The sequence below is a fragment of the Salarias fasciatus genome, chromosome 5 (assembly GCF_902148845.1).
Source record: "Salarias fasciatus chromosome 5, fSalaFa1.1, whole genome shotgun sequence".
In the NCBI taxonomy this organism is placed as follows: Eukaryota; Metazoa; Chordata; class Actinopteri; order Blenniiformes; family Blenniidae; genus Salarias; species Salarias fasciatus.
The window spans coordinates 6437736-6451301 of record NC_043749.1 but is presented as its reverse complement, the minus strand read 5'-3'; the positions used below and the strand labels follow the sequence as shown (position 1 = coordinate 6451301).

General features: G+C 44.3%; 1 protein-coding gene across 2 annotated transcripts in view; it reads left to right on the top strand.

Moving 5' to 3' along the window:
* The window catches only part of cdh4 (cadherin 4, type 1, R-cadherin (retinal)), a 207621-nt gene that overhangs the window by 181551 nt on the left and 12504 nt on the right, over positions 1–13566 (top strand). For both annotated transcript variants that reach the window (XM_030092691.1, XM_030092690.1), the window contains exons 9-11: positions 4073–4210; positions 10296–10481; positions 10853–11106. In XM_030092691.1, the coding sequence (XP_029948551.1) occupies positions 4073–4210; positions 10296–10481; positions 10853–11106 (578 nt within the window). The remainder of the gene's footprint in view (positions 1–4072; positions 4211–10295; positions 10482–10852; positions 11107–13566) is intronic.

The following is a 13566-nucleotide window of genomic DNA, read 5'->3' as shown; positions in this document are numbered from 1 at the left end:
ATTTATTGTTTTAATTGTTGTATTCATTGTGTAAGTTGTGAAGCTCCCCAGTGACACTATAAAGATAATTATTATATCTATAGCCTGCATTAGTTTGACAGATCAGATGATATAATCTAATACACTTGCATCTTTTTTTTTCAGTTTCTCTTGAAGTATTTATACTTTATTTGTCATGAAGCTCCCTCCCTAAACCTTAAAATCTCATTCATATATATCAATGTAAATTCAAGCAATCGTCACATTATTTTCAGGACCATTCAGTAACATTGATTCAATCCGCTGCTGCAGAGCAACAAGCATCTGCCTACGATCTGGTTTAGCTGTTTCCGCGTGTTTCTCACATTTTGGAGCACGCTCTTTTATTATCACCATGTTCATCATCCTCCTGTTTGCTTATCGTTTCCTCTGGGTTTTTATTTTTGTTTTAATGACTTAATGATTAATGGAACTTCTTGCCTAAACTCCAGCTTCCACTCTACAAGCAGTGACTCACGGCTCCTGTTTACCCTGCATGTGACTGTGAGCTGTCTGCGTAAATGTGGAGGCGTATCTAATCAAGTGGATTCCAACTTTGTATCTCAGATTTACCGACGTATCTGAGTCAGTTTATGATGGGAACCGGAGAGCCCTCGGAGCACACGGCGTGCCGCTGACGAGCCTCCGCTGGGTTGAGGTCGCTTCGGAACAGCGCTGAGCTCTTTCTGTCCTTAACCCAAGCTGAGAGACTTCCTGTGAGGGGATGAGGAGGGTAGCCTGATGAAGAAAGAAACCAAAGGGATGTTTCTGCATTGTTTCCACAGGTTTGAAAATATAGGATAGCTTACTGTGATTTTCGTTGGTGGTCAAGTGAAGATTGTTTTATGGACAATATTAAACAACATCAGTGACCACAACTGTAAAACAACTGGCAAAAACAGTAAAGCCGAAAAAACGAGATGAAATATTTATACATCAGAAATAATATATAGAAAAAGAAGAAAGAAAATGAGAAAAAAAAACTTCAGAAGATGTGTTTATAAGGAGGACCTGAACAGGATTAACAGCATGGATGTGTAACAGAGCTAAACTTAATCTGAGCTAAAGCAGTCCTGTAACAATAGAATAAAACAACAGCAAATTGAATTGAGTGGATTTATTTAAGGGATCAAAGCTTAACTGAATTGAAACTGTAAAGCAATGTGTGTGTGTGTGTGTGTGTGTGTGGGGGGGGGGGGGGGGGGGGGGGGGTTGCTGATTGTCAATGAGCTCAACAGTGGAAGAAAGGAGCCTGTAACAGTCTTCGGCCAGCACTGGGCTACTTGACGCACATTGTAAGTGACAGGCTAATGACCACGGTCTGCAGGAGCTCGGCAAGCCGGGACACAATCAACAAACGACACAAGTAAAGAGCACGTCTTTCACTCATCTGCTCTCCCCCCTTTTACCCGCGCTGAGTGGCCCTTTTCAGCCGGTTGAGCCAAAATGCACGAGTCAGGAACAATTAAATCCCCGCCGGATTTAAGACACCAGAACAGCACTCCTGTCCGTTCGGTTGTTCTGCGCTGCCTTAACAGTTTGAAGCTTTATTTCTTCTACTTGCTCTTGCGAACAGAGTCTCGGCAGTGCACAGGGCCGTTTGCTTTCCGTGGGGCTTTTCCCACCTGTCCTGATGGCTGCTTGGCTTCACATGCTAAGCAGTGAACATTGATAGCCTAAAGCCATTTCCCTATTTTCTTTCCTCTGTCTCCAGCATGGTAAACTCCCTAATTTGGTCCCCGTGACAAAGGGATTGGCTTTTATTGTTGGCAGAGCTGTTTGCACAGGTGTTATCGTGGCCTCCGATGACTTTCAGCTTCTACAGATTAACTCTGCGACACTCCAGGCCGTGTGTGTGTGGCACTGTCGGTGTTGTTTCTGAAACAACAAGAAGCCTTGTTTCCTGCCAGTGCTGGACTCTAATCTAAGAGAGAGATTTTCTGCTCAGCACTTCCATAGGACTCATTAGAGAGCCTTTTACAGGCTTGTTCGGGCAGCCAGTCTTGGACAGTCGTGTGTGTGTGTGCGCGCTCCTGTGCACATGCACGTATATACAAATGTGTGTGACCATCGGAGTATCCAACCTGTTTCCAGTCACTGGAATCTTAGCGGGTGTGTGCATGTGCATGCGCGTGTGTGTGTGTGTGCGTGTGTGTGTTTGCACGCTGGAAGCACCATAAACTCGCAGCTACTGTTGGGTGAGTGATATAACCCTGCAGGATGGGAGGCATTAGCCATGTCCCCCCCACTGTGCAAGAGCTCCACCTGCTGGCCCGGCTCCAGTCACTTCCCTTCACCTGACCGGGGGAAGAGGCGTCCATCAAAGCTTGTGAGCCTATTAGCTTCCTACGGCCATCTGGTGCAGTTTCCAGATTGATGTATGTGGCTGGATCTAAATGAGACTGCAGAGAGACACATTCATCGGAGGCTCTATTTACTGAAGCTCTATGAGGGGAGATGGTATTGATATTTCATTATGAGTCTAATAAAGGGCAGCCAGTATTGAGTTTTCATTAATAGGGTTGGTTTGGTGCAGATTAACATGTCTGTGCACTTCATAATGACTTGGAGAGATGCTAAATGACTTCAGCTGGGTATTTTAACTGGCCTCAAAGCTTTGACTGATCTAACAATCAGTTGCATCCTCCTAGACTGAACAAAAAGAGGGAGGGAGAGGAAGAGACAAAGAGATTCTATGAGCTGGGATGGAGATAGACATAGAATAGACAAGCAGAGAACAGAAAGCAACCAAGATGCAAAGCAAAAAAGCAGCAAGACATCAAAAGTTGCTCCGTATGCCTCATAAACTGACTCATCATGAACTGGACGGGGGATTTAACCCCCGTCTTCCGCTTCCCTTATGTGTTTTTTGTCCGACGATATTTGTACATGACTCAAAGAGGAGAAAAATCAAAGGAGGAACCATTAACTACCTCGTGTACAGCTACAGAGCCTCTCGCCGGGTTTGTTCTGGTTCCTCCAAGCAGTCCCTGTCTTCAGAGGCACCGGTAATCAAGTCTCTGGAAGATATGGCCTCAAGTGAATATAACAAAAGTAGCAGAGCAAGCAATGAACATTAGACCATCAGCAGGAAGCAATGTGGATGTTCAACACAGCAGCAGGCCCAGTCCTCCAAACAGTCGCCTGTCCTTGATGTCCATTTCCTCGTGTTTCATTTCTTTTCTCAATGGAGGCCCGAGCCAAATGGATTATTAGGAGGAGGAAGCAACCACAAAGCAGAAAGCAGAGCAGCTTACACACACACACTCACACGCACAGCCCTCTTATATTAGCAGCAGAGGGTCTGGGGACAGATTGAACTTTCAGCACCATGGACAGCGCCACTGGAACGTGGCTGCACCATGTCTGCCTTTTTGTTTCACATGGGTTTTTTTTTTTTTTTTTTTTTTTTTTGTGGAGTGTGTGTTTTGTTTTTTCATTCGCTTGTGTCCACACAAAGCTTCATGTTTGATGTTCTTTTCCTGGTCGCAGCACTGTAATACTGCAGTCAGTGCTGCAGTACTCTCCGAGGTAAGTCTCTCTCACTGTAACCGGACTAAATAAGGCCCGTTCACCTCCTGGTATTATCTGAGGCACCATGGCGCATCTTAAAGTGGCAGCACCTCCATTAAAATGAGTGATGATCTAAATCTGTGCCCACAGCAGAAAGCCTAGACTCCTAGGTAATAATGGATGGGCCTTTTACCGATGCATTGCTCCCTCACTGCAACTTGGTGTATTTTTGTATAGATGCCTGCTATTTTGTGCATATGTTGTTGCGTTTGTGTGACTGTTACTGAGTGAATAAGGTGCTCTCACACCTTGGTTGCTCCAGTGGGAGCTTAGCAATGTAAAAAGGAAATAAGCATGCTGAGAGCTTGTGAAATTGACAGTCATGCTCATGCACTAACTTATTTATCACTTTGTATATCGCACTGTATCCCTGCCACATGGGAACACAGGCAGTTGTTAGGTTCTGTGTTGATTTGTTGTAGGATTTCAAATATCAGCCAGTATTTATTGTAGGATTTTTTTTTTCTGCTCTTCTTTACAGAAAGTGTCCCAGTACACCATTATCGTCCAGGCCACCGACATGGAGGGGAATCTGAACTTTGGACTCTCCAACACAGCCACAGCCCTCATCTCCATCACTGACATCAATGACAATCCCCCAGAACTGACAGTCCGGACGGTGAGTGACACATACACCCTCAGATCAATATGAAATGTGAGATAATGGTCATCAGAAATCACAGTGACATGTTTTTGACATCGATATTATTCCTCAACTCAAACCTTTTTAGAAGATTTCTCATTTGAAAATATGATGGGAAAGTTATTTGTTTAGTGGCTTTATCAAAGTAAAAAAAGAAGATGTTTTGATTTTATTTTACTTTTTGTTTTTTCCATCTTACTTTTGCCAGGAAGTTTAGTTGGTATTCATGTTTCTTTTGCAAATGAGACCAAGCAAAGGTAGTGGCCTATGCAAACAAACAAACAAAGCAGAACTCACAAAACAAGCATCTCCATGAAAAATATTACAATAGAAGCCAAGAATCAGCAACATTCCATCTTCAGCAGATTACTAATGATACCCGTGAATTTTGAGATCTCTTTTATTGATTCTTTAACTCCACAGTGAAGGCAGAGAGTATAACCTTTTTTTTTTCTTTCCGAATCATTCCAGAACTCAGGAACATTTATAATGGAACCACCTGAAATATCATCAGTTGTGAAATTAGTGCAAATATCACCTAACTTTTCTGAAGGCATGAACTTTGTTTTCTGCTCATGAAGTTCTATTTTAAATTTAGCACCGCAGTTCATAATAAACGGAATGCTTTCTGAAGCTTCTGTGCTATATGTTCTAATGAGGACGCACATGAATAAATGATGGAGTCATCAAGATAAAGATTTTTCATCAGCTTCTCTTCCCTTCTTCAACAACAAGCTGTGAAAGAGCAGGCTTCACCTAGCGGGGTGGAGGTAGTTATTCCATACCTTACACACTTCAGATCACACAGACCTCTACGTCAGTGATTTACATTCCTCATCCTGAAGGTTCACAGTGCTGCCTGCTTTCAATATCTCATGTGGAATTCAATGTGACACTATCAATCTCTGTAGAGAGTCTGAGAACGGGCCACTCATTACAGTCACATGTGCAGTGAGATGCTGAAAACCTGCAGGATTCTTCCCCTCTGGAACCAGAACTGAACATCACTGCTTCACTCTGAATCCATGCTGACAGATATACAGTCCTGAGTCAATCATGCAGTAAGATCTGTATTATCGCTGTTGTTCTTCCTATATAAAGAGGGATGAAAACACTGTTGGATGATGATAGATGTGGAAGGGAAAATCATATTAGAATCTTTCTTAGTAACAGATTTAAAGGCTCTGTATGAAACACCCCATATGGAGAAAGAGAAAAGCTTCTGATCAGGATCAGTTTTCCTCTTCCGCCCTTCCCGATGCTCCCCCTGCTCACAGGGACTCTGGTGGCCAGCATTTGTCTGCAGGCATCTGGCCTCAGTCTCTGATTCTTCAGCAGTGGTCTGTCAGGAAGCGACGCTACAGCTGGCCCACTCTCCCAGAGCTGTATGCCTGCGTTTGTGTGGATGTGCACGCATGTGTGAAAGAGTGCATAGCTAAGGTGGGAGATTCCTCTGATTTAAAAGTTAGGATGACTAAATCTAAATTGGGTAAACAGCGCTCAGACAGAGAATATACATGTTTGCAAACCTATTTTGCTGTTTGCAGCCCGGTTGTAGAATAGAGTGAATGTCGACCGTGGTCTCATGGACCTACAGAGTCACGGCTGCTCTTGACATGAGCGTTTTTTTTATTCCTGGGACTCCAAAGAGAGACAGATGCTGCTCTCAACGAAGCCGGGACCCAGCGTGTCAGTGTCACACGCTGTGATTGGCTTTTCCTCGGTGGGCCGTGCCAGTACAGTTCGAGCCTCTTGCTCTGGAAAGAGCTCCCCAGCTGTCAGAGGTAGAGCTCATCCAGCGAAGCTGCCACTCCGCTCAGAACCGGTCCCCGACCTCCGTGTCCCCGTCCCTGCTGCTGGCAGGTTTTACACTCAGAGGCAGTTCTGGATCAAAGTCCCCTCATGTGCAGGAACTGTCATGTCTCGCTTCAGTGGACATGCAAAAACAGACATGTGCAAGCAGATACAGTCATGTGCGAAAGTTAGCAGCAGACAGAGAGCTTGAAGAAGCAACACATGGACTATTGGGGGCCATATTGGGGTCACACTGTGCCTCTGCTGGGAGACTGATTCAAATCTGTTCCAGGATTCGAAGGCAAGCTTTACATTTTGGCTGCTTGATGAAAAAATGGATAAACTTCATCACTCTCTCTCCAGCTTTTACCTTTAATGTAAAAGATTTTAAGATGTCAAAACTCCAGAGGACACAAACTTTTCCATCTCATACAGTTTTATGTATTGCGTGATAAACAAATCTCAGCAAGTCTCCTTTGTTTTGTTTTGTTTTTAACGTTTGGACAGGACTTCACAGGAATGTCATCTGCTTAAGCTGCCTGGAATGAAGGAAGGAAAAATATTTCAAGTGTAGGCGGGGCCAGAAATGATAGACAGCTATGCAAGATAAGTTTCCTCAGAGTTGATGTTAATTTGAATTTGAACTTCTTATTCTCCCAAATTCTCTTTGTAGCCTTCACTCACCCCTCTTCATGGATGACTGATGAAATTATGTCTAAGCTTATCAGTGAGAGAGCGGTTCACCCTGTTTTAGTGTATGGCTCCAGCGTGGGGATGACTGAAAATGAATTGAAATATGTTTCTTGTTGTTTATCCTTCATTTAGACTCAAACAGCCACATTATAATCCACTGCAAAGAATTTGTTTTCGGCCCAGATGCTGCTGCCTCTGTTTTGTCAATCTCTACCACTTGTTTTTCCTCCCACACAAGCAACGAGACTTGGAGCAGCTCAGTAATTATTTGTGTATGACAGACGCGAGAAGAATTCATTGCTCTTTGCAGGAGGCATAGAGAAAACATAAGCACGTTAATTAAGTGAAATTGCTTGCGGGGGTGTAAACCAAGCTGATATATTGCATCTAATTTGAAAAAAATAAGCCAAATGTTTTATTCATTATGCCACATGGGCCTGAATGGGCTATGCTATGTTGGCCATTATGTGATAAACGAAAAGACAATGGTACTGCAACAGTCTGTCTAATCAAACCATTTAATCAAGTGCATCTCGGCCTCCCAAGTGTACCGTGCTTTGTCTCTGACGACACAGGAATGAGGAGGAGAGGCGCTGCTTGGCTGAGGAGAACTCATTGAGAACTTGAGACGCGCCAGATGAAGGATTTGAATAAAACGTCGTTTGTGTTGCAGCTGTGGAGCTGCTGCCTTGTGATCTTTTCAAAGATGTGAAGTGCCAGTGATTATCTGCTCTCACTTTACCCCGATCAGCCCGGCTTTGGCTTCACTTGTCTCTAAATGGTGACAAACCTGAACATGGAAAATGAGAACTGTGAGCTGCAACTGACTTTTATCACAATGCTGAGTTTAACAAAAAAAAAAAAAAAAAAAAAAACTTTTTTAAACTTCTTGATCAGAAGTTATTCTCTGAATGGTAGCTCGTGTGAATTGTAAGTGGATCTGATACGGTGTAGCAGGGCCTCACTCAGTATGTTGTAGTTATTGTCACAAAATGCAGCAGAAAGTCTGTTCTATCAGTTAAGTTTGGGTTGAGAATGCAGTTTAGCCCTAAAACTTTATTATCCAATCCATCTTTATTTATAATGCACTTTAAAACACCACAGGGAGCCAAAGTGCTATACACAAAGTAAATAACACAGTAAAAACTTTAAAAGACAAATAAAATAAATACTTTTAAAAAAGCTTTCCTTTCATGATGTGCAAAACTGAGAGGCTGAGAAATCCATATTCAGTGATATTTGAGAAAAGAGAGAAAAGTATCAAGTTATGAATGGTAACATTTGTCATATATGATAAAAATCTGTCCTTGTTTTATTAAATTTGGACTAAATTTAGCACCAAGAACATGAGAAACTACCTGGCCTTACCAAGCATTAAGAGTTCTTGGACTTTGAGCATCAGATACATGAAGAGCCAGTTGTCTGCACTGTTGGAGAAATAGACCTCATTAACTACATCTGTATTTTACTTTCGTATTTTCAAATTTCTAAGTATCTCTTGACATTTTTGGACGGCATGTTTCCATCTTCATCAGAAACGCCAGCTGATGGTGTTTAAGTGACATCTTCTCAGCTGATGTTGCTGGTGGCTTAATGAACCCAGTTCATCCTTAAGCTGACAGTATTTGTTCCCAGGATCACCTGGGTTGGTTAATTCAGAAAACTTAACATGCTTTCACCAGAGGACCAACACACCCAACCTCCATCAGGTTAACTTGTTTATTAGAAACAGCAGAGATGCTCGAAACTTCAGTGAAGTCGGTCATAAAGTGTTGAATGTGGAAAGTGTAACTTGTCTTTGTGTGTCATCTAAGCCATTTTAAAAAAAAAGGGATTCAAATATTTAGCTTATAAAACAGTGACTGAACTGAATCCTCTAGAAATATTTATCCAAACTGAATAAAACTGTGTAAATCAATAATATGCCTTGTAATTATGATTGTGGAGATTTTTTGCATTCAGTCAAGATGTTCTTCTTCTTGAACATAAATTTTGAATATATGATATTTATTTTTTAAAATACGGGTATTTTTTTAATGAAACAATTTATTTATCGGGTTGTTAAGCTTGTTCCCATCAGGTGCTGCTAAACAAGCTCACACTGTTTCTGAGAATTGCCTCTAAATGATCATTAATGTTTAAAAATGGAAAAAAAAAAAAAACATATCAAGTTTTCATATAAATCCCTGTGAGGCCAAAATCAGGAGCAATAGGACAGTCTTTTTTCTGACACGATTCAAATTAAAGTACCCTAACTTCTTTCTTTAGAAGCATAAAATCCTCCATAAACTCTGGAGCGTGTGTCTCTAGCGGCTTATCAATGGGTCCACATTGCGTTTTAGAGAGAGTGGCCATTTTGGAGCGGCCCGCCTCTACAGTCGGCTCCATTGTGTGGCCTCGGAGCGAGCGCTCTCCCTTTGGCCGCCTGACAGCGCGGCCAAACAAGCTTCTTGGAAGGTTTGTGGTGGTGTTTATGCAAAAGCTGGGGGTGAAAATGAAATGGAGGAGCCCGTACGCCGGGGACTGAGAGTGCATATTTAATTTGTTGTGCGCTTATCAGCCCGGCAGGGGGACAGAAGAAGAAGAAGAGGAGGAGGAAGAGTGTGGGGGGGGGGGGGGGGGGCAGGGAGGGGAGGAATGTGACGGTGCGGACGCCGCTTCAATCCCACGATGATGAAGCCATTAAAGTGAACAGCAGCTGGCAGACACACACCATAAACAAGTCAACGGTTCAACAGAGGAAACGCAGATTATCATGTGACAATGAGAGCTTTGTAGTGCGTGTGTGTGTTTGTGTGTGTGTGTGTGTGTGTCTACTATTGAGTGGCCATCCCTCAGTAGCCAGATAAATCCCCACAGAGTGGGAGACATGTATCCTATTGCACAGTAAATTCTTCTCGGGGCTCTTCAGCTGCCACACACTTGCCTCCAGAGGAAGTTCAGGGGGGAGTTATTTCAGATTGCAATATAATGAAGATCATTAGCCAAAGATTATTCCTACCGCTGCCTTAATTACAGTACTTATCTAATTGCTTATTAAGACCTCGATTTGGTGAATGCACAGAAACTAAATTAAATGCATAAACACTTAATTGAAGAAATCCATTAGTTCAAATAAAGAGTTTCATAGGAGCAGACATGGCGTGGAGTAAGGGAGTGTATTACCATAATGAAAGATATGATTCTCTATTATCCACATTTAAACAATCATGTCCTCTTGTCTTTTTTTTTCTTCCTCCTACTCTCTTGTTTTTCTAATTCTTCCCCCCCCGTTTGTTTTTGCTTCCACTTTCGGTTCATGTTTTAATGTAATGAGCCTTATTGGCGCGACTCTGAAAGCACTTTGTTTTCATAATAACAATTACGTAAAATGCTGAAAGATGGATGACGGCACGAGCAAATGTTAAAAATCTCAATAAATCACGTTATTAACATGCATTAGCAGGCTGCTCAAGCAACATCAGCATAATGTTATCTCCTCGCATCCTCCCCCGCCTGTTATCGTCCCCCCCCCCCCCTCCACCTCCCGTCCCCTTCCTTCCTTCCTTCCTTCCTTCCTTCCTGCCGGCTGCAGTTTTCTGGCGAGGTGCCAGAGAACAAGGTGAACGTGGTGGTGACCAACCTGACGGTGGTGGACAGGGATCAGCCCCACAGCCCCAACTGGAACGCCGTTTATCGCATCGTCAGCGGAGACCCCTCCGGACACTTCACCATCCGCACCAACCCCATCACCAACGAGGGCATGCTGACCGTGGTCAAGGTAGAAAAAGGGGGAGCTTTTCCTCTTCCCGCCGGCCCATTACGTGCCCAGAATATCTTTGAGGAAGACTGCATGCAGTCGTTCTTGCATTAATATTCCGCTCTGCGTCTTGTATATTTCCACCTGCTGTGAAGTGCCAGATGTTGATGACTGAGTACTTTGGTCTCACATTGTTTTTAGTGAATTATATGTCATTTCTCAAATTGGAACACAGTTAGAGCTAATTTTGCAATCAGCTCTGCTCGTTTTCCTTTCAGTCTCTCATCACTTTCTTCTCTGTGTCTCTCTCTCCCTCTCTCTCTCTCTCTCTCTCTCTCTCTCTCTCTCTCTCTCTCTCTCTCCCCCTCTCCCTGTCCTGGTGGGGTTCCCAGCCGGTGGATTTTGAGATGAATCGGGCCTTCATGCTCACAGTGGTGGTTTCCAACCAGGCCCACCTGGCCAGCGGAATCCAGTCGTCGCTTCAGTCCACAGCTGGAGTCACCATCTCGGTTCAGGACGTGAACGAGCCCCCCATCTTCCCCGTCAACCCCAAGATGATCCGATTTGAGGAGGGCGTGCCGGCGGGGACCACTCTCACCGTGTTCGCCGCCCAGGACCCGGACCACTTCATCCATCAGATTGTCAGGTAGCGAACTTTAAGACGCAACGCACACATCCACACTTTACCCTGAATATCATATTCAGGATCACAAGAAAAGCGACTATCCATCCCACTGTCGGTGGGAAACTACTTTCACGTCCACATGTCGCTGAACGGACACGTCGTGAGCGTCCGCTGCACACTGGAGAGGTTCAGTTGAGTTTTTCAGAGACCTCAGCACGTACGCTCATGAACAAGACATCAGTTTTACTGAAAATGTCATCCCTGAGAGAGTCCATCACTGACTGCAACAGGACTTCATCCAGGGTACAAGTGGGATTAGCCTCTTCAGACATCGGAGTGACCCTCTCAGGACGTTGCGCTGTCTTGTGGCCTCTTTTTGCAGGGTCACGTTCGGGACGTGAACGTTTAAGTCAGGCTTCTTGATCTGGAACAGTCTAGAAGTTCTTTAGAGTTATCCTAGGTGGATAATAAGAGAGTCGTACCTGTCTCAATGTGCCTTGATGCTCCAACAGTGTGTCCAACAGATAGTAACAGTTCAGGAGACTTTCTATCCACAAAGTTTGAATTGTAACTGTAATATCTGTAATTTATGTCAGTGAGAGTGAAAACATGTCTTCCTTTGAAGACTGGGCTGTACTCGATGCTCATGCACAGTTTGATATTTCAAACATTTTGTCCTCCACCTCTCTGAGTGTTGAGTGTCACCGGTGTTTGATCAGAGCCCGGCGTTTCCTCCACAGTTTATTCCTCCTCGGTGACATTCTCCACTGACCGCCCGCCCACCTCGCAGCTTCCTCCCCCGTTGCCAGGCGACTGGTGTGAAGAGGTCGCTCCGTAATGAGTTGGACACTGTTTGTCTGCCCTCTTTAGATCCCTATCTTCCTCCTCATTGATCCCTCCCTCCATCCTTCCCTAACTGGGATGACACACAGCGGGCATTGTGCCATCCAGGCATCGACCCTGCGTGACAGAAACTCCCACTTGCCCACCGAGGTCCAGCGACACCGTTCCGCTCCGTCGCCGGCTCCAACCAGAGAGATTGATTTTTCTTAATGTCAGTGAGACGGCTACTTCCACTGAGAAACCCAGTGGAAATGTTACTGAATTGATAGAACAGGGGCCTGGCGGGAGATGTACTCATATATGTATATATACACTGTAGAGAAGCACGAGCCGCAGCCCCAACTCAGGTCTCCAAAAAAAAAAAAATGACATGACATGCAAACCAAGTGGGCCTGAGCTCCTCTGCCCTTTGAGAGAAGCGGCTCGTCTTTTACTCCCTCTTCCCTTCATCTCTGCCTCGCGCTCGCTCCCACTGACCCTGTCACTTTCTTCCCTGTCAGTCCGCATGTCTGTTATTGATGGGAGCTCAAAGCTGCCGTCTTCCCCAAAGCAGCTTGCCAGCAGACTCTGAGCTCACGTCAGGCTCGTTTCTGCCTCTTGCTGCTGCTGCTGCTGGATTCCCTTTCAATGACCTCGCTTGAACTGCTGCACAATATACACACAAAAGACACAGAAATGCTCAAACGCAGGCTCACAGATGCACGCGGACAGGCGCACGAGTACCCGCGGAGCATGACTGAAAGGCCTGTGCATGAGCAGTGGATGGGAAAATAGCCAGTTTCTGTGTGCATGTGTGTTTTATGTTTCCTTCTCTTTTTGTTTTTTTTTTTTGTTTTTTCTTTTTCTCTCTCTGGAGGAAAAGACAGAGCAGAGGATGTGAAGCCAAGCCTATTTGCCAGCAGATTGTACTGTTTGATGTGATTTAAGTGGCAGCAAAGACAGAATGAATGCGTGTTTGCGCGCTCTCGTCGTCGCAGTAAAGGTTTGAGTAACAGCCGTGCACGGCCAGGACATTTTTATATGAGGACACACTGGTGGTGGGTCCTCATTTATGAAGGTCTGAGGTTATAGAGCTTGGGTGGAGGATTTAAAGGTGTCCTCCAGCATGTTAGAGTTGCACTTCTTTTAAGTTCAGAGGCTCGCCAGAAACACATTTAAAAGAAAATGTTCAAAAATTTAAGCAGTGGAAGCAAAGATATGCTGATTTTCAGTCTCTTGCACAACTCCAAACGCCCCGAATCCTTCAATTTCCCAGCTGCAACTTAGTGATGTCTTCCACCAGACACTCTGTGCCTCTTAAACATCAGCTCTTGTTGGGCTGTTTTTGGACAAATTCTTCAATGAGGAAAAATCCTGAAGGCTGCATTTGGGAGTTTGGGTGCTTTAGAACAGTTCACAGCCTTTTTTTCCCCTTGGAGGCCCCTCAGATTACCTCTGAGGAAATCTGTGAATTCCTCCTCCAATCAACACTCTGGTGAAGCCAACACACACTACCAAAACAACCTCAAAGCAGCAGCCTGTTATCTCTCTGGTCCCCTTTGTGAACCCTTGTAGCAACAAATAGCGTAATTATTTTTGCCCATTTTCAATGCAGCGATACCGTAGGATGTTTGATTCATTAACTGCAATAACCTTTTG